The 21,908-nt window shown below is 43.2% G+C and overlaps 1 protein-coding gene across 1 annotated transcript in view; it reads left to right on the top strand.

Moving 5' to 3' along the window:
• Positions 1-21,691, top strand: part of LOC126198835 (uncharacterized) — a 52,234-nt gene extending 30,543 nt beyond the window's left edge. The window contains exons 4-5 of the mRNA XM_049935413.1: positions 17,546-17,731; positions 20,334-21,691. Coding sequence (XP_049791370.1) covers positions 17,546-17,731; positions 20,334-20,437 — 290 coding nt within the window. The 3' untranslated portion in view covers positions 20,438-21,691. The remainder of the gene's footprint in view (positions 1-17,545; positions 17,732-20,333) is intronic.
• Positions 21,692-21,908: the final 217 nt, after the last annotated feature.

The raw sequence follows: 21,908 nt of genomic DNA, 5'->3' as shown, positions 1-21,908 counted from the left end.
TTTCAGCACTTCCATGACGCCGAGGCCCAAAAAAACCTGTGACCATTCCTGCTGCCCTTCTTTATGTACTTTTAATATCCCCCGTTAGAGTTGTTTGATTTCGGCTCCACACACTTGAGCATTATTCTAAGATGGGTCGCACACGTGCCACTGAGATGACCAAAGTCACGTCGGATATTCTTTTGTCCTGCGTAGTGCAGGAACTTGACGTAACATGGACTCAACAAGTCGTTGGAATTCCATAACTGGGAAGATGTTGCCCGTGCAGGATTTTGTGCACGAACTGACCTCGCGATCGTGTCCCATAAATATTCGATCGGATCCACGTCGGGTGATCTGGGTGGTCAAACCATTCGCTCAAATTGTGCAGAATGTTGCTCAAACCAATCGCGAACAATTGTGGCTCGCTGGCATAGGGCATCGTCATCGATAAAATTCGATCGTCGTTTGTAAGGATGAAGTGAGTGATAGGCTGTAGGTGGCCTGCAAGTAGCCGAACGTAACCATTTCCATGATCGGTTCAGTTGGACAAGGGGACCCCGTCCATTCCATGCAAACACAGCCCACACCATTATGGAGTCACCACCAGTTTGAAAAGTGTCTTGTTGATAAGTGGGATGTATGGCCTCGTGCGGTCTGTACCATATTCGCATCCTACCGTCAGCTCTTACTGACTGAAATTGGGACTCATCTGACCAGGTCACGGTTTTCCAGTCTAGGGGCCAACCGATATGATCACGAGCCCAGGAGAGACACTGCAGCGGAGGTTGTGCTGTTAGCCAAGACACTAGCTTTAGTTTTAGTTATGTCATGTTCCGAACATCATTTTCCCCATTATTTTATCGATATGATGTGGAACAAGTCAGATTGATATATATACACACATGAATGGTGCTAATATTAATATTACTGAAATTTTTAGTTCTACACATGCAACTACATTTAGAGGTACTTTTTTTTAACCATTTCTGAAACAGAAACTCGTCCATGGAGTAGAAGGAGTTGTCCAAAAGAAATGGTATTAAGCTAGATTTAAAACTTGATCTGCTACCTGCCAGACACTTTATGTTGTTGGGCAAACGATCAAAGATTTTTATTGCTGAATAATATACGTCCTTTTGAGCAACTGACAACTTCAATAACGGATAAGAACGTTCGTTTTTCCCTCTAGTGTTGCACATATGAACATCACTGTTCTTCGCGTATTGAGATGGATTATTTGTAACGTTTTTCATTAGCGAATACATGTGCTCTGATGGTGCAGTTAAAATACCTAACTCCTTGAAAAGGTGCCTACATGACGTCCTTGGGTGAACACCACTGCTGGCACAGCACGTTAACGCCAGATTTCGCTGCACTGTCCTAACTGATAAGTTAGTTGAACGTCGCGCATTTGTTTTTGCGGTTGTTTCACGCAGTGTTGCTTCTCTGTTAGCAATGACAACTCAACGCAAACGCCCCTGCTCTCGCTCGTTAAGTGAAGGCAGTCGGCCAGTGCTTTGTCCATGGTGAGAAGTAAGGCCTGAAACTTGGTATTTTCGGCACCCTCATGACACTATGGATCTCAGAACATTGTGTTCCCTAACGGTTTCCGAAATGTTGTAACACCCCCCCCCCCCCCCCCCGTCACTTATCTGGTTTTGGTGTGTGTTCACCCCAGGTAATTGACTAACAGATCAACAGAGAGTGCAAAACTGCCGCAATGTCGGATAACACAAAGAAAGTAATAAGGTCCTGTGACTCCTGATTGAACTGCAGTGGCAGTGTTGACATTAATTGATTCAGAATTGATCCCTTTTAATTAAAAAGGGGTGCACATTGATGTTATATTCAGCTATTGAATACCAGATGCAAATGTTGAACATAAAATTAATTAAGTAAGTGACTTGGGATTTCAACTACTTGATTGAAAATAGTTGCAGTCGATTAGCACAGATTTATTTTAACACACAACCTTCAGTCATCACATTACATGACTCTCCTAACAGGCAGTGGTAATAAATTGAGTTTGCGTGGAGTAAAGCGCGATAAATCAAAAGTAATTCCTATCGACTGACCCAGGCGTAATGCGAAGTGCGAGAAGAATTCTACAATACACGGCCCATGAAACCCTCATGGAAACTTTGCCCATGTGATCCAACAAATTAATCAGTGGCCGGAGCGGGCGCAATATCACCGAATTCAGCGTGGCGGAGCGGCGTCGTTGTGTGCACGTCGGCCGACCTCGTGGTGCTGCAAGGCTGCGCTCGTCTATTCTCTCCTAGCTATCTTGCTCAGTGCACAGCTGAACCAAAACTTCATATCTCCAAGCTCAATCGTTCCCTTTGCTAAGTCCTAAACTGCAGAGATGCTCACTCTTTCTCAGGCAAGCTGAGTCAAGAACGCCACGTCCGCACTCTAGGCAAGCTGGGAACGGAAGACCTCTACGGAGACTTCTCAGAGTCCGCTTTCGCCTCGGTTTCCCCTCCAGCAAAATCCCTTACGCCAATTGCAGCGCAAGTCGCGTTAATTATGCGTCACTTCCCAGTGCCGACCAATGCCTGCTCTGGGAAGTGAACAAATTCCCACAAACTTTCCCTTCCTCTCAACTTCAGTTATTTAGCTCTTCCCAGGCCACCCATCAAGGTTAGCATCTGCACAACACCAAGTTTTCCAGAATTCTGACTCCCAGGAGAGTACTTCAAGTTCCTTGGACCTACGTTCCCATTGGAGGCCAGTGTATTTAATTCTGTCGCTCTTCACCTGATTTGCTTCAGACTCTGCGGACCATGAATTCAGTGTGGAGTTGCTATAGCCATGAACATGCATATTTTGACCTCTGTTGACCACTCCACCTTAGCTTTGCTCAGCTTTCTCGCATGTTTCACAGAAAACGGTATGACGGACATTTATCAACAGGCGTACAAGTTCTCCGTCTGTTTCCCAGTACACCAGCAGGGGGTCGGGGTCAACCAGCCATGCTGGCACTCATCTTAAGGCGGCTGGAGGCCGCGGCACGTTACCGCTTTCTCAGAGCTTGAGCCGCCCTAAGCTGACTATTGTCGCTTCCCTTCGCCGTTCCCCAGCCGGCCACGGTCAACTCTAAATACTTCCCTGGGGTAAATTGTTGTTATTGTTGTGGTCTTCAGTCCTCAGACTGGTTTGATGCAGCTCTCTATGCTACTCTATCTTGTGCAAGCTCCTTCATCTCCCAGTACCTACTGCATCCTACATCCTTCTGAATCTGCTTAGTGTATTCATCTCTTGGTCTCCCTCTACGATTTTTACCCTCCACGCTGCCCTCCAATGCTAAATTTGTGATCCCTTTATGCCTCAGAACATGCCCTACCAACCAGTCTCTTCTTCTTGTCAAGTTGTGCCACAAACTCCTCTTCTCCCCTATTCTATTCAATACCTCCTCATTAGTTACGTGATCTACCCATCTAATCTTCAGCATTCTTCTGTAGCACCACATTTCGAAAGCTTCTATTCTCTTCTTGTCCAAACTATTTATTGTCCATGTTTCACTTCCATACATGGATACACTCCACACAAATACTTTCAGAAATGACTTCCTGACACTTAAATCTATACTCGATGTTAACAAATTTCTCTTCTTCAGAAACGCTTTCATTGCCATTGCCAGTCTACATTTTATATCTTATCTATTTCGACCATCATCAGTTATTTTGCTCCCCAAATAGCAAAACTCCTTTACTACTTTAAGTGTCTCATTTCCTAATCTAATTCCCTCAGCATCACCCGACTTAATTCGACTACATTCCATTATCCTCGTTTTGCTTTTGTTGATGTTAATCTTATATCCTCCTTTCAAGACACTGTCCATTCCATTCAACTGCTCTTCCAAGTCCTTTGCTGTCTCTGACAGAATTACAATGTCATCGGCGAACCTCAAAGTTTTTATTTCTTCTCCATGGATTTTAATACCTACTCCGAATTTTTCTTTTGTTTCCTTTACTGCTTGCTCAATATACAGATTGAATAAGATCGGGGAGAGGCTACAACCCTGTCTTACTCCCTTCCCAACAACTGCTTCCCTTTCATACCCCTTGACTCTTATAACTGCCATCTGGTTTCTGTACAAATTGTAAATAGCCTTTCGCTCCCTGTATTTTACCCCTGCCACCTTTAGAATTTGAAAGAGAGTATTCCAGTCAAAATTGTCCTAATCTTACTCTAAGTCTACAAATACTAGAAACGTAGGTTTGCCTTTCCTTAATCTTTCTTCTAAGATAAGTCGTAAGGTCAGTATTACCTCACGTGTTCCAGTGTTTCTATGGAATCCAAACTGATCTTCCCCGAGGTCGGCTTCTACTAGTTTTTCCATTCGCCTGTAAAGAATTCGAGTTAGTATTTTGCAGCTGTGGCTTATTAAACTGATTGTTCGGTAATTTTCACATCTGTCAACACCTGCTTTCTTTGGGGTTAGAAATATTATATTCTTCTTGAAGTCTGAGGGTATTTCGCCTGTTTCATACATCTTACTCACCAGATAGTGGAGTTTTGTCAGGACTGGCTCTCCCAAGGCCGTCAGTAGTTCCAATGGAATGTTGTCTACTCCGGGGGCCTTGTTTCGACTCAGGTCTTTCAGTGACTGTCAAACTCTTCACGCAGTATCGTATCTCCCATTTCATCTTCATCTACATCCTCTTCCATTTCCATAATATTGTCCTCAAGTACATCGCCCTTGAATAGACCCTCTATATACTCCTTCCACCTTTCCGCTTTCCCTTCTTTGCTTAGAACTGGGTTTCCATCTGAGCTCGTGATGTTCATGCAAGTGGTTCTCTTATCTCCAAAGGTGTCTTTAATTTTCCTGTAGGCAGTATCTATCTTACCCCTAGTGAGATAAGCCTCTACATCCTTACATTTGTCCTCTAGCCATCCCTGCTTAGCCATTTTGCACTTCCTGTCGATCTCATTTTTGAGACGTTTGTATTCCTTTTTGCCTGCTTCATTTACTGCATTTTTCTGTTTTCTCCTTTCATCAATTAAATTCAATATTTCTTCTGTTACCCAAGGATTTCTACTAGCCCTCGTCTTTTTACCTACTTGATCCTCTGCTGCATTCACTACTGCATCTCTCAAAGCTACCCATTCTTCTTCTACTGTATTTCTTTCCCCCATTCTTGTCAATTGTTCCCTAATGCTCTCCCTGAAACTCTGTACAACCTCTGGTTCTTTCAGTTTATCTAGGCCCCATCTCCTTAAATTCCCACCTTTTTGCAGTTTCTTCAGTTTTATTCTACAGGTCATAACCAATAGATTGTGGTCAGAGTCCACATCTGCCCCTGGAAATGTCTTACAATTTAAAACCTGGTTCCTAAATCTCTGTCTTACCATTATATAATCTATCTGATACCTTTTAGTATCTCCAGGATTCTTCCATGTATACAACCTTCTTTCATGATTCTTAAACCAAGTGTTAGCTATGATTATGTTGTGCTCTGTGCAAAATTCTACCAGGCGGTTTCCTCTTTCATTTCTTAGCCCCAATCCATATCCACCTACTACGTTTCCTTCTCTCCCTTTTCCTACACTCGAATTCCAGTCACCCATGACTATTAAATTTTCGTCTCCCTTCACTATCTGAATAATTTCTTTTATTTCATCATACATTTCTTCAATTTCTCCGTCATCTGCAGAGCTAGTTGGCATATAAACTTGTACTACTGTAGTAGGTGTGGGCTTCGTATCTATCTTGGCGACAATAATGCGTTCTCTATGCTGTTTGTAGTAGCTTACCTGCATTCCTATTATCCTATTCATTATTAATCCTACTCCTGCATTACCCCTATTTGATTTTGTGTTTATAACCCTGTAGTCACCTGACCAGAAGTCTTGTTCTTCCTGCCACCGAACTTCACTAATTCCCACTATATCTATCTTTAACCTATCCATTTCCCTTTTTAAATTTTCTAACCTACTTGCCCGATTAGGGGATCTAGACATTCCACGCTCCGATCCGTAGAACGCCAGTTTTCTTTCTCCTGATAACGACATCCTCTTGAGTAGTCCCCGCCCGGAGATCCGAATGGGGGACTATTTTACCTCCGGAATATTTTACCCAAGAGGACGCCATCATCATTGAATCATACAGTAAAGCTGCATGCCCTCGGGAAAAATTACGGCTGTAGTTTCCCCTTGCTTTCAGCCTTTCGCAGTACCACAACAGCAAGGCCGTATTGGTTAATGTTACAAGGCCAGATCAGTCAATCATCCAGACTGTTGCCCCTGCAACTACTGAAAAGGCTGCTGCCCCTCTTCAGGAACCACACGTTTGTCTGTCCTCTCAACAGATACCCCTCCGTTGTGGTTGCACCTACGGTACGGCTATCTGTATCGCTGAGGCACGCAAGCCTCCCCACCAACGGCAAGGTCCAAGGTTCATGGGGTAAACTAGCGTCCAGTAAATCGACCCATTTCCACAAAGTTTTCATGTCGTGTGAATTACTTTAAAACCATCACCCGACATTAATTATTCCTATACGTCCATACTATACCCTCTACAAGATGCATTGTGCCTTGTCAGTCATTTTGTTCAGCCCTACTGTTCGCTCAACGTGAGTTAGGTGATCTTTAATGACTTCATGTAAGGGGCATAGTACTTGCCGTCTTACATAGCTCCTCTCTTCAAATCAATTTTGTAGTACAGGTGATGACTCCTATGGTGTTACCACCTGTGGTACAAAATTAATATCTCCATAACTGGTATTTTTAATTCGTTCACGTGAGTAGTTACGGGCGATTGATTACCACTGCCTCCTCTCTGATGCACAATCCCACTCATTCCTAGGGTACCTGCCTTCAATGACTGGATTTACTGTTAAAGACGTGGTCATTATTTATTCTAATGTTACTCTAATCTCTGCCGATTCCTGAGACAGTTATTGGTCAGAGTACCCAAAAGAAAACTACAGTTATATTACAAGGACACACGTTGCAAAAGGCAAATACACACGTTTAAGCACCTCTGTGCTTGTTATTTGAATGGCAAGACCCGCAATTATAACTTAAGGTCCATCCACTCCAGGTTATCCATCCCTACTCGACTTAAATTACTAAAAACATACATGAACAATATTCGTGTAACATTTTGTGACATTGATAGTAGTTGCTCTCATTAAATTATATGTGAACCCCCCTTTGACATTTTATAAATAAAGGTTTTTTTGTGTCTGTCTCAGGACGTTTATATTGTGCACGGTGTAAGTGTCATCTTTACACAATTCAACAAGGTCTGGCCCAGTCCAGTGTCTGGATTGTGTACACACTTGTACTTTTATATATACAGGGTGAGTCACCTAACATTACCGCTGGATATATTTCGTAAACCACATCAAATACTGACGAATCGATTCCACAGACCGAACGTGAGCAGAGGGGCTAGTGTAATTGGTTAATACAAACCATAAAAAAATGCACGGAAGTATGTTTTTAACACAAACCTACGTTTTCTTAAATGGAACCCCGTTAGTTCTGTTAGCACATCTGAACATATAAACTAATAGGTAATCAGTGCCGTTTGTTGCATTATAAAATGTTAATTACATCCGGAGATATTCATATGTAAAACACAAGCAAAATGACAAGAATCATTGCGTATTGAGCAACCACTGTTGTGTATTTGTAACATGGTATAAGTATGAAATCTTATTCTAACACAAACAGATGTGGCATGGCAAATATATGACGTTTTAACAAATGGCACATTTATAAAATCATAACCTTCTTTTAACATAATTCATAAACAGAACAAATGAGTACATTCGTTGAGGCGCATGTTACTCATTTGAATTCACACTGACACATTCACCCACACGGCACAAATTTCTTGCAGGAACAGAAGTGACATTAGTTCTGACTATCAAGTTGAGGGCTGGCTAACGGCTGAGAAGAGAGCAACGTCGATTACGGAGATGGCGCCACAGGCGTCCGCATTTTCTTGAGGCAGGATGACTCTCACCTAAGAGCTCGTTGTTGACATCTTGACCGACAGGCACAAGACCCCATCGGTGCATCTATGATCGGTGACCTCTCGCGGCTCAGCCACATGTCATTGCTCCTTCTATAGACGTTTTAGGGCAAGGGAGAGACCGTGATAAGACGAGAGCCTATTTTTTGCTCAGGCCCTCAAAGTTGGTGTCATTAGACACAAAAGGTCAGCTGGGCTGTCGCTCCACCTGACGTGGCGATCAATAAATATAGAAACCTTCTTGGACCTCTTCATTGCTGCCCGCGATCCGTACCGTGTACAGAGACCAGGACCGACCTCTTTGTCGTACACAGAGGTGCTGGATGTCACCTCTCCTTGGCTGCTGAGTTGACCACCGGTCCATCGATTCAGGGCGTGGTCTGCATGCCATCACCATCGTCAGCTGTATGCTCCCCTCATTGCTGTCGTCCTCGTTCCTTGTCAGCTGGTGTGTGGTGTGCCAGGTGTCGTTGCTTCAACTCCCTCTTGCTCAGTTACGCCACCTTAACACACTAACTAATTTTAGTACATGGAAAGTGCTCATGTTTAACCATCAGTACCATACTTTTTTTAAGACAATGAACTGGTTTCATTACAAAAGGAATAATTTTACTTGTTTGTAAATCAACTTCAGGATCAATTAAAATAGAAATGTAACAGAACTTTTTTATACATAAACATAAAATGTACAAGACAACTTCCTTCACAATCGTTCACACACACACACACAATCAAGGGATAGGGAATCAATATTATCTGGACAGGATCCCATCACCATTTCTAGCTACTAATTCCTACGACTAACACGGTGTTGACCAACCCGACTAGATACCTACTATTTACTGCTTTTTATCTCTAATCTTGTTTTTTTCTTCTGAATTCCCTATGTGGCAGACGTCTCTCTTATTGTACCTGCGACACTTCTTCTCTCCTCTACTTTCTTCCCGTTTTCTCCTTTTGTCACGAATGGTTTTATAAGGCCTGTGAACATGTTTCGGATTAGCAATGTCATAATGGCACAACAGAAATATAGCTCACTGCTCACACTCGCTGTTGTTACACTGTCTTGGTATCAACAAGTATTTCTGGCGTATCAATGCTGCTGTTCTCTCTGTAGATGATTACATCCTTCATTTTAACATACACTGGGTGAGCTAATTCACGCAACTGCGCACAGCTGTCCACCTCTTACGTATTCAGGGGCATACGAGATGCGTCGGTGCGTCCTCGTAACGACCTACGGGACTGGCCACCTTAAATATATTCTCCAATGACGGAGATACAATTACGGGAACTTTTCTGTAATTTACAGAGTTCCTAAGCTATCTTTTTCTAGAGGTATGCCCAGAAATACTTGTATTGCGTTCTTTAATCATGTGTTTTTTACAAAATAATCTAGTGCTTCACTTTCACAACATCGAGAGGCGAGATATCATTATTAATAATAAAGACAAAATATAGGCACATACAAACGAGACATTCTACCACTAAGATCAGTATATACACAAACAAACAAGAGACTTTAACAAAATCATTATTCTAAGCCTATATTTACTATAATTCCATGTACAAAGTCTGCCGTTCATCATTCCACAAATGCCTTTAAATGTGTTATCGGATGCACTCCCAGCGATTTTCCTGTTTTTATGGATTCTACTTCGAATGCGCTAGCATGCGCTATTCTCCGCACGCGCACAGGCCCACTACACGCGGCGAAGGATTTGTGGCACAACTTCCTTCGCTTGTTTGACAGTCGGTGTGTCTTAATGAGTACCTTTTCCCCAACCACAAATTGTCGTACTCCCGCCCCTTTATCCGCTCGTGCTTATCGCTTCTCGCCTCCACGTCGGATATTTTGTAGGGCTTTCTCCACGACGGTCCCATGTCGCTGCCGTGTTCTTGGAGGAAACTCCACTAACAGATGGAGCCTGTCCGGCGGGTCCCGGTTCTTTAGTACCGTGATTGGAGCTAACAGGGTGGTGCTGTGGGGTATCTCATTAATTACTTCCCGGAAATCTTTGATGAAGATGTCCCATGTGGCGTGCTTCTTACTGCAGTACAAGCTGCGAAGGTTTCGTAAATCCTTCATTGTTCTTTCACAGGGATTAGAACTGGGGTGGAAGCGGGATAAGAAAACTGGTTTAATTCCATGACTTTCAAGTGTTCTCTTCCATACCTCCGACCTGTACTGTGGCCTATTGTCTGACAAAATATACTCTACTGGTCCTACCTGTGCCAGGAAATCTCCACGTAGCGCCCTGCTCACCGTTGTCCCGGTTGCTCTTTTCAATGGTGTCAGGGTGACGTACTTAGACGTTAATTCTAAGACCACCATGATATATCTATAACCCCTTTGTGTGGTTGGTAACGGACCCATCGAGTCCGTCGCCGCTGTTTGTCTTAATTTCTCCGGAATAATGGGGTACGGAGGCGGCTGCATGGCTACAGTACTTGTTTTCGCCTTCTGACACTTCTTACATACCGCGAGAACCTTGCGTATTCGTCTCTCCATGTTTTTGACAGACGCATTTTAGTTTCAAGAAGCACTTCCTGGGTCCGAGGTGGGCATAACTGAGATGTGTATATCAGATGAGTTTGTTTATTACTTCCTCTGGCACACACACGACCCACAACGTCTCACCCGGATTTCTTCTGTAAAACAGGACCCCCTTTCTTAACAGATAATGCTGCCTAAGCCTGGCTTGCGTTCTGTCTTTCCGCTTTTCTTTTATCCCTCTCAGCACAGGATCTTTGTCTTGTTCTCGCCCAATATCACGCATTGTCACTGTGATATAATTTTCAAATGCCACTTTTCGTAGATAGAACAAGGAGAAATGTTCCTGTTCCAGTTCTTCAGCCTGATAATCGCTTATCCCCAGAGGGGAACGGGGTAGCGCATCCGCTATTACATTTGTGGGTCCCGGTACGTAGACTATTGTGAAATTGAATTCCTGGAGGACAGCAAGCCATCTCGAAAGCCTCCCATGCGTTAATTTTGCCGTAAGTAATAACTCCAGAGCTCTATGATCGGTATAGACATGTGTCTTACGTCCGAATAAAAGGTACTTGAACTTCTGGAACCCCCACACTATCGCGAGGGCCTCCAGTTCGGTTACTGAGTAGTTTCTTTCGCTTTTCCTCAGCACCCGACTCCCGAACGCGATCGTTTTGTGTATCTTTACTCCATCTTCTTCATATTCTTGGAAGACCATTACGCCTAGCCCAGTTTTCGCGCTATCCGTGGCCATACGGAAGTCATGCGCCAGATCAGGATGTGACAGAATCGGAGCCTTTACCAGAGCTGATTTTAGCATACTGAATTCGCTTTCTGCATCATTGTCGCATACCCACGCCGCATTCTTTCCGGTTAATTGACACAGTCGTGGTGTCATCAATGCCTCTATATATATGAATTTTTTGTAAAAATTCACGACACCGAGAAAGCCTCTCAGCTGTTTCCTAGTGGTAGGCGTTGCAAATTCTGCGATTGCCCTCATCTGCTCTGGGTCTGGCATAATTCCTTCCCCTGAGATGACATGACCCAAAAAATGTACTTGTCTTCCTCCAAAACAGGACTTTTTTTTATATTTTCCGTCACCCCATGTTTTCTTAATTTGGAGATCACTTCTCCTAGAAGATTTTTGTGAGATCCCCATGTCATTTCCGCAATGAGGATATCATCAACGTAACATGTTATTCTCTCCCTTAACCCCTCATCCAAAGTTGTTCCTAATTCTCTTATAAATTCTGCAGGCGAAATATTCAGGCCAAAGGGGAGTCTCTTAAATTGATAGCATCTACCAAATGCGATGAACGCTGTGTATCTTCTACATTCCGGATCCAACTCGATTTGCCAGAAGCTGGATTTCAAATCCAGAGAGGGAAACACCGAAACTCCATGGAATTTCTGCAGCAACTCATCGAGCCTCTCGGCTCTGTCGGTTTCCGGAACTATGATCGTATTGATCTGCCGCGAATCTAACACAAGTCGAATTTCCCCGTTCCTTTTGTCTACGATCCTGAGGGGGCTGTTGTATTGTGACTTTGCTGGGTCTATCACAACCTCCCTCTGCATCCGCTGGAGTTCGATAAAAACACCATCTCGGCACGCCCACGGAATCGGGCATGGCGGTACTCGAAACGGTTTGTGCCTCTTTACGTCAAATTTATATTGATAGCCCTTTATGGAGCCCGTCTTGGGGAGAAAAACTTCAATATTCCTTCTTAGCACATTGTCTAACCCTTCTTTGCCTGCGTCTCTTATGACCTTTATGCCCTGCAATTTCTCGCTTATTTCCTTATGTATTTCTACTAACTGTGCTTCTTTCGAAGTACTATCTCGATTGTCCTGTCCGCCGTCGACTTCACCTGTTGACTCCTCCTGGTTTGGAAACTGTAGTCTGAGACAGCTCTTATGTTCCTGCCCTGGGATTGCCTGTTCATCGAAACGAAGATGGATTTTGTCACCCTCTCCTAATGTGACTTCTCCTCGGCCCAAATCGATTATGGCTTTGTTCATTGATAGGAAATCCATACCAATGATAATATCGGTGGACAGTTTAGGAATGACAAAAAGATTAGCAGTCAACTGATGTCCCTGACATTCGAATTCTAAACGTCTCTGTTGAGATATTTCTATACTCTTTCCAAGTAATGCACCCCTGACCTTCGTCTTTTGTGTGGAAAGAGTCGGTGGGTTCAGTACATTCTTACATGTCTTAAATACCTCTTCTGAGATCGCTGAAAGCTGGCTTCCACTATCAATTATAGCGGCCACCGTTAAGTCAACTATTTTAATTTTGACTACTGGGTGTATTTCTTTATTTTGTTGCCCTTCCTTTTCTTCGAGGAGTAACTCGGTGACATCCTCGTATTCGATAATGTTTATGTTACTGACTAGTTCCGAGGTTACGGACGTTTTGCAACTCCTGTCCGCGCTCTGGTCTAGTCATTCGTAATCCTGCCCGTTAAGGTGGGATGTACCAGGCTTCGGAGGGCGTTCTTCGACCTCTTCCTGGTTGTTATTTTGGTAACCATAATTCCTGTCCCTTACCGACTGCTGATTACCGCCCCAGGTCCTTTGTGATTTACTATGTTGCCCCAGAGAGTGTCGCTCTTCTTCCGTGTACCTTCTCTTCGAGTTGTCATTACTCTTATTTTGATTGTGGCCGTTGTAGTTCGGTACTGGCCTACTATCCCACTGGGGTCCATTATTGCGACGGTTGTTATTTTGTTCCCGCTGTCGGCGTTTCTCCCGCGCCTGTTCCCCTTGAAATGCGAATTCCAGTTCGCGCAAAATGCCCTTAAACACCTCAGTATCGCTACCACAACGACCGGCAAGTGATTGTTGATACGAGATGGGAAGTTTCATGTGGCATAATCTGATGATTTCCGCACCGCTACATGGGTTGTCTAGGTACTGGTTCCTTTTTGTCATATTTTCAAAAAATTTGACCGGACTCCGGTACCCTGCCCCTTCCATATCTCTGGACATCATAATTTCTTGTTTGATCCTTTCTTGGATTTCTTTAGACCAATACTTGCCCAAGAAGGCATTTTTGAATTCTTCGAGCGAGACGCTCGTCTTCGCTACATTTCTCATGTACTCAGTGGTCGCGCCCTCCATATGGGAGCACACAAAATCCAGCTGGTACATCAATGGCCAGTGTGGAGGCAAATATAACTCGAATGGTCCCATAAAAGTTTTTGGATGCAAGCTATTACCTTCGTCCTTGTAGAGATGGAACTTTCGGACTGATACGAAATGCTTGTAGTCAAACCGGTCATCATTCCAGTTATCATTTCGACCGTTCTTACGATTCGTTTGAACTTCGGGACGTGGACTAATTCGTTCCGACACGCTATAGTCATCTCTCCCCCTCTGTATGTTCGACAGTTGTTCGGTACATCTAATCAGCCGGCAGCAATTGTGATCACTGGACTGCTGCGCGCTGTCCGTGTTTACCTCGCTCGTTGCCTCAGAGCTGTGAATGAAGGCGTGGCTCCCGTTGCTTATAGTGTCAACTTTATCACACCGTGAAGCGGTTATCTGTGTTCCGCCAAGTGACGGTTCAGTCGACGCAGTAATTACATCCTTCTCCTTTCCTGATGTCTCTGTAATGAGACGTTTTACCTCATCCTCTAAATTTCTTTTTAATATCGCCTCCTCCTCTTTCAACATCTCTGGTTCAACATGTCTGGTTGCTCTTGTTGCTTTTCTTCAACACGTTTTATCCGGCTTTGTAGCCTTGATAACATGACCTTTCCTACTTTTGCCGTGCTTTGCGTGGAGTCCCGAGTTTCTCTCGCTATTTTCCTTGCACCTTTCGCAATTAATTTGGCTTCAATTGCCGTTCGTTTGATGATGGCAATCTCTCTCTCTATTTTGACGCCGAGATTCTTTACCTCCTCTTTTACTTGCTCTTTCAACTCCGAATTCGCCTTTTTAATTTCGGCATTAAGGTTGGCGTTCTGCTCTAAGTTCACCGTTTGCATCTGTTGCAACAGTCCGTAATATTTTTGAGAGTAGCCGCATTTTGATCCTCGTTCTTTTGTGGTTGAAAATGCGACTCTTCTCCTCTGTTCTGAGGAACCTTCGATATCTAGACAAGTACCGTCTCCGCGCCCCTGTCGGATTACTTGTGAATGAATCGTTTGATAATGGTCGGACACTGTTTTGTTCCAACACACTCTGGCTTCTTAGGCTGGATCTTCCATACTTATGGATTACTCCTGTACTCCCTGCGTCCCCCGAGCCCTCAGTATCACTGCCTGAATCAACGTCCTTGCTATTCAGCGGAATAAACCAGTCGTGAGACGCTGTTTCAGGAAGTTGCAGCTCGCGTTCGTCACGCTCATCAGTAGAGCTTTCCCTACTATCATCCATGTTCTGATTATATTCTGCCGTTGTCTTGGTTTTTCCCCTCGTTATCATTTGCACTTTTATGTTACACGAAAACTCAGAGCCCAGGTACCCCTTACACTCAATAAGTAGATAACATAAAACATATATCGAGACACAAATTGATACACTGGGTGTGAGCAATGACCCGACAAACAGTTCATAAAGAATTCCCCCAAAAAAGGCGAGTACCAATGATTGTGTTCTGTGTTCTCAGCATCGGCTGATTACGACACTGCACATCATAAGTACTCCAACAACTCACAAATACAATGCAGAGGCACCTATAAATGTCAGTTTGAAACGAGAGCACATGAAGAAGACAATGTAACTTATTGTAACTAATGCTACCCGTTTTTCAATTAAAAATGGCTAAGCAATGGATCACGTGGAAAAATTTCCCTTTTTTAAGACTACTTCCTAGCAAACCCCAAAGTAACGTATCCTGGCATGGGTCAGCCATATGTAACACCCCACCCGTCACTTATCTGGTTTTGGTGTGTGTTCACCCCAGGTAATTGACGAACAGATCAACAGAGAGTGCAAAACTGCCGCAATGTCGGATAACGCAAAGAAAGTAATAAGGTCCTGTGGCTCCTGATTGAACTGCGGTGGCAGTGTTGACATTAATTGATTCAGAATTTATCCCTTTTAATTAAAAAGGGGTGCACATTGATGTTATATTCAGCTATTGAACACCAGATGCAAATGTTGAACATAAAATTAATTAAGAAAGTGACTTGGGATTTCAACTACTTGATTGAAAACAGATGCAGTCGATTAGCACAGATTTATTTTAACACACGACCTTCAGTCATCACATTACATAGTCCTAACAGGCAGTGGTAATAAATTGCGTTTGCGTGGAGTAAAGCGCGATAAATCAAAAGTAATTCCTATCGACTGACCCAGGCGTAATGCGAAGTGCGAGAAGAATTCTACAATACACGGCCCATGAAACCCTCATGGAAACTTTGCCGACGTGATCCAACAAATTAATCAGTGGCCGGAGCGGGCGCAATATCACCGAATTCAGCGTGGCGGAGCGGCGTCGTTGTGTGCATGTCGGCCGACCTCGTGGTGCTGCAAGGCTGCGCTCGTCTATTCACTCCTAGCTATCTTGCTCAGTACACAGCTGAACCAAAACTTCATATCTCCAAGCTCAAGCGTTCCATTTGCTAAGTCGTAAACTGCTGAGATACTCACTCTTTCTCAGGCAAGCTGAGTCAAGAACCCCACGTCCGCACTCTAGGCAAGCAGTGAACGGAAGACCTCTATGGAGACTTCTCACAGTCTGCTCTTCGCCTCGGTTTCCCCTCCAGCAAAATCCCTTACGCCAATTGCAGCGCAAGTTGTGTTAATTATGTGTCGCTTCCCAGTGCTGACCAATGCCTGCTCTGGGAAGTGAACAAATTCCCACAAAATTTCCCTTCCTCTCAACTTCTGTTATTTAGCTCTTCCCAGGCCACCCATCAAGCTTAGCGTCTGCACAACACCAAGTTTTCCAGAATTCTGACTCCCAGGAGAGTACTTCAAATTCCTTGGTCCTACGTTCCCATTGGAGGCCAGCGTATTTAATTCTGTCGCTCTTTGCCTGATTTGCTTCAGACTCTGCAGACTGTGAATTCAGTGTGAATTTGCTATAGTCATGAACACGCATATTTTGACCTCTGTTGACTGCTCCACCTTAGCTTTGCTCAGCTTTCACGCATGTTTCACAGAAAACAGGACGACAGACATTTATCAATAGGCGTACAAGTTCTCTGTCTGTTTCCTGGTACACCAACATGGGGTCGGGGTCAACCTCCCATGCTGTCACTCATCTTAAGGCGGCTGGAGGCAGCGCCACGTTACCGCTTTCTCAGAGCTTGAGCCGCCCTGAGCTGCCTATTGTTGCTTCCCTTCGCCGTTCCCCAGCCGGCCACGGTCAACTCTAAATACTTCCCTGGGGTAAACTAGCATCCAGTAAATCGACTCATTTCCACAAAGTTTTCATGTCGTGTGAATTACTTTAAATCCATCACCCGACATTAATTATTCCAATACGTCCATACTATACCCTCTACAAGATGCATTGTGCCTTGTCAGTCATTTTGTTCAGCCCTACCAGTCATTTTGTTCAGCTCTACTGTTCGCTCAACGTGAGTTAGGTGATCTTTAATGACTTCATGTAAGGGGCATAGTTCTTGCCATCTTACAATGTAATGTCCCAGAGGTCTAGTTCCACCTACCATTCCGCGTTCAAAGTCTGTTAATTCCCCTCATGCGACCAGAATCATGTTGGAAATCATTTCAAATAAATCACCTGATTACAAATGACAGCTCCGCCAATGCCCTGCCCTTTTCTACAATGTGTACGCGATACTATAGCCATCTGTATATGTGAATATCGCTATGCCATGACTCTTGTCACTTCAATGTACTTTTCAGACTGCTTGGATTTCGCAGAATCTCGGTAATGAGCTAACTTCTTTCGCCTTCTTTACCTATAACTGACCTTACGTGATCATTTCATTTCGCCACTAGAGTCGGAGCTTTAGTCCCTAGTGGACATTTGCAGTGAAGGTTCGGCCTTCCTTCATTCTACTAGTCATGCATAAGCTGCTTATATGTTGGGTGCTCGCCTCTTCTACCCACACACTAAGATGACTTTGTCTATTTTCTTCCAGGTGCTGTAGTCGAGCTGTCTGTGAGTAACCAGATACTATTCAAGGCGCCGCTGGGAGTCGTGTCCATGTGCTACGGAACAACAGTCCTTGAAGCGGACATCGTCGGCAATGTCACAGCCGCCAATATAACTATGACTGATGTCCAGCTGCTGGCCTACTACGAGGACTCATTTTGGCCTAATAAAGGTATCTATACTGTTTCCCATATTTTGTACCCATACAATTCGGTGTTTGTACCCATTTGCAAGGTCAGCACTTCTCCAACTTAAGGGGTCAGCACTTATGCAAACTGTACAAAAGGCATTGCTTATGCATTTGAGACGCTTATTCATCAGCTTCTTTAAGCCATGAGCCAAATGAATAAACGTTGCGTTTTTGTAGTGGCTTTGCAGAATATTTGGTAGGAGACAGTACATTATGTATCGGTAATGACACCAGAGTTCCTAATTTGGCAGTAAATTATAGTCCAGTCATGAGCTGTTTGTAATGATGTATGGATGAATTCGGAGACTTAATTGAAAAGGAAATACGTTATCAGCCACTGACAGTAAGGAAACCTACTTTTAGGTGTGTGGGTACAGTTGGAGATTCCTAGTACACCAAAGCATTTCAGAAAGTAGTACCACAAAAAGTCCAAAAATTTCTCTTTTAACGAAACAGTTTTATAACTTCTAGCTTCCGAAGGTGATGTGCAAAAGTTGCTCTCATGGCTAACTGGTAGGTTCTCATATCTTCAAATGTGAACATTTTAGTTTACGCTTGATAGTGACAGTTATAAACACCCGCCAGGGTAGCCGAGAGCGCTAACTCGCTGCTTCCAGAACTCGGGTAGGCGCGCCGGCCCTGGATCGAATCCGCCCGGCGGATTAACGACGAGGGCCGATGTGCCGGCCAGCCTGGATGTGGTTTTTAGGCGGTTTTCCACATCCCGCTAGGTGAATACCGGGCTGGTCCCCATGTTCCGCCTCAGTTACCTTGCTCGCAGACATCTGAACACATTCGCACTATTCCATGGATTACACTCGGCGCAGACAGTTGGGGTCCACTAATTCTGTCCCGGGGGGTACGGGGTGGCGGCAGGATGGGCATCCGGCCACCCCTTAAACATTAACATGCCAAATCCGATTAACGATGGCTGACCCTGCGTAACTGCAGGACAAGGCTCAAGCGATAGATAGATAGATAGTGACGGTTATAAACGTTAACGGAAAACACAAATTGCTGTTACCAGTCCCTTTCATTATATTTTACTTTCCACAAAGCGTTTCGGAGGATTATAAATCCATCAATTAGCGAATGTACGCTGATTAACAAGGCAAGAACGTAAAGTATGTACGACGTTTGTGTAACCTGTGGGACTGTCTGGTAGCAGAAGGTGGAAAAAATTTTACTACATTGCTTGAAGCTACGTGGATGGTTTGATTACACAAGCTCCTTTTCAGTCAAGTTCTCATCACATACTACTCACTGATATAGGAAAAGAAAGTGTATTATTAGCTAACAACCGCAAACCACTTTTAAAAATTATGATGCGAACAGTGGAATATTTTCTATAATACTTTGAATTATTATATTTAGTCGGTATCATGCGTATATGTGCGTTAAAGAGAGCGAGAGGGATGGAGGTTTTGTGTGTGTGTGTGTGTGTGTGTGTGTGTATGTGTGTCTGAGTGAGAGAGAGAGAGAGAGAGACAGTATGGAGTAATGTAGCTACAAATCTCTGAAATGAAATTTGAGCAATAAATTGAATAATAAAACAGACAGCAATTGAGCATGCAGCTCCACAGAATCTTTTCTACGTTGTTCTTTAACATCAGTGTATGGCTGGAGAAATGTAGCATACCTCTTCCTGTTTATTACTCATCTCATAATTGTATATATCAGTAGGCTGGGTGACTATGTTTATCTATTTCTTCCTCTTTGTTTAAATTTTTTAGTTTTATCCTCCTTCCAGAATATTCAGTAAGTCTGTAGTAATCCACTGTTCTATTTTCTTTACGCTTTCCGTTCCCATTACTTCTCTGACTGCGGCTAAAATTCCTTTTTTTAGTGCAGTTAGTTCCCGTTTTCATCTTTTTCTCTGTTTAATCTCTTGAAATGTAACTCATTTTTCATCATTACAAATGTTTGGTCCGTCCATACATTACAGCTTGGGTAAGGCCTACTGTCTTCGACTTCGTTTTTAAATCTCTGCCTAACAATTAGGAAACCAATTTGGTATCTGTTGAATCACTAGGCATTTGCCACTTAAATCATCTTGAAGAAGTCGCTTATGATCCAAAGTTTGTATCTTTGTCAGATCTCTGTAAATTTGTCTCCTCTTTCATTCTTTGTTCCCGATCCAAACTCCTCAATTAGCTCTTCTTCCCTCACCAACGACAGTATTCATATCCTGAAAAATTATGAGATTTTCATACTGTTCAGTTCTTCCTGTAATCTCTTCTCATGTTATTTTCAACCTCTTCGTGACTATTTGTTGACATATATACCTGGATTATTACTGCGTCTGTTGGTTTCTAGTCTGTCAAGAACAATTGTCTCGTCACATTTCACGTATTCATTCACACTCATTCCAAGATGTTTGTGGGAAACAGTTACAACTCCTGCAATCCCAGCTCAGTCTGGCAATGTTCAAACATTTTTAATTGTTCAGTCACCTGTCCAGAGGTCGACAGTGTGTAATCCAAGACATGGAAATTGCTCTAGTAATTATTTTACGTGTGGTACATACAGCAAAACATTTTTAAATGTTTCACGATTAGCGACGACCTTCTTGTTATGTTTGCAGTGACATCGTGCAATCCATCTTCTGCAGCGCCAAAACTGGACAGCACGGTGTCTTTCGCCCTGGGTATGGTGGGGGCTCTGTTGGTCAACACCCTAATGTGGTGACCTCCCACAGAAGAAGATGAGGCAGTCAGGTGGCTTAACGTTCAACGTGATTTCAGGGCTATCTGATCCAATACCAAATCCATCCGATCATACTTGTAGCTACATTTTCACATGAACTGACTCTACAAAATTTTGACAGCTAACGACTGTTTAGCTATAATTTCTAATGTTCATATAAATTTAGAGCAAGAAAATTCAATAAGCAATGACACAATGTCGTGGACAAAGGTACGAGGGATATTCCGAAAGTAAGACCCGATCGGTTTGGAAATGGAACCCACAATGAAATCAAAAATGTTTTATTTGCAACAGTTCGCATCACCATCCAGGTACTTCTGTACATAGTCGCCGTTCTGACTTATACATCTGTCGTAGCATTGTACCAACTTCCCAATACTTTCGTCATAGGAGGCAACTGACTGTGATTTCCGCCACTTCTTTATGCTGGTCTGCATTATGTAGTATGTGCCAAAATGTTGTTTTCATAGCCAGCGGTTAATGTGAGCAGAGATGAACATCAGAGGGAGCAGAGTCTAGGCTGTATGGTGGGTGATCAAGAAGGAAATGCATGACAGGTACGTTGTGAGGGGTTGCATGAAATCAGGCAAAACCTTGCAGCAGCCACCCACACTTGGTGGGAGACACTATTGTTCTAGCTATCCTTAAGTCCTCACTCTGAAAAGAGCGACGTGACGTGGTTGACAGGCATACTAAAGACATTGCCGAACATATCTGTGTGAAGCTTCATCAATGTCGTTTCCATTTCGCGACCTATCGGACCTTACTTTCCGAATAGCCCTTATATCAAGAGGTGACCCAGTTGAGCCATTACAGATATTATTATTTTGGTTTTGTATAGAGTAAGTATATTGTACTATGATAAAAAGCATTATTCTTCTGTTTCCACTGTGATAAAGTACTTGCAAATGTTTGTTGTTCGTGAAATTCGTGTAATGAAATGAAACCATATTCTACTATTCTTACTAACTAATACGAATATTGTTCTACGAAGAGATTCTTTGTATATTATCCTCTCAAAGGGAAATGTGGTACATTTCTAGATGTGTAAGAAATATAAAGTAGTGTTTAACTTTTATGCTATGGTATATAACATTACCTATCCTACTGCAGGCTTGGAATTGAAGAGAATTGGTAATGTGATTACTCTGAATAAAGCACTATATACGAGTCTTGTAAGCATCGTGATAATTATAGTCTCGTTAATTTTCAGTTCGAACTAATAGAATACACTTATCAGTCTTTCTACTCAGTGTCCTTTGTCAACAATTTATTTATTTACCTGCTCTCATTAGGGCAATCATGCCCTCCCTTACATCGAACCATGCTTTCAAACGTGCAGTACCTTTTTTTACATCACAGATACTAGAGAAATAACAGTTTCACTATGACAGCTAGTATTAAAATAATTTGATTGTCTCAAGTGTCAGTATGAGTAAATTATACTGATTAT

This window comes from Schistocerca nitens, chromosome 8 (genome assembly GCF_023898315.1).
Source record: "Schistocerca nitens isolate TAMUIC-IGC-003100 chromosome 8, iqSchNite1.1, whole genome shotgun sequence".
In the NCBI taxonomy this organism is placed as follows: domain Eukaryota; kingdom Metazoa; phylum Arthropoda; class Insecta; order Orthoptera; family Acrididae; genus Schistocerca; species Schistocerca nitens.
The sequence above is the reverse complement of the archived record's forward strand: the minus strand, read 5'-3'. Positions and strand labels throughout refer to the sequence as shown.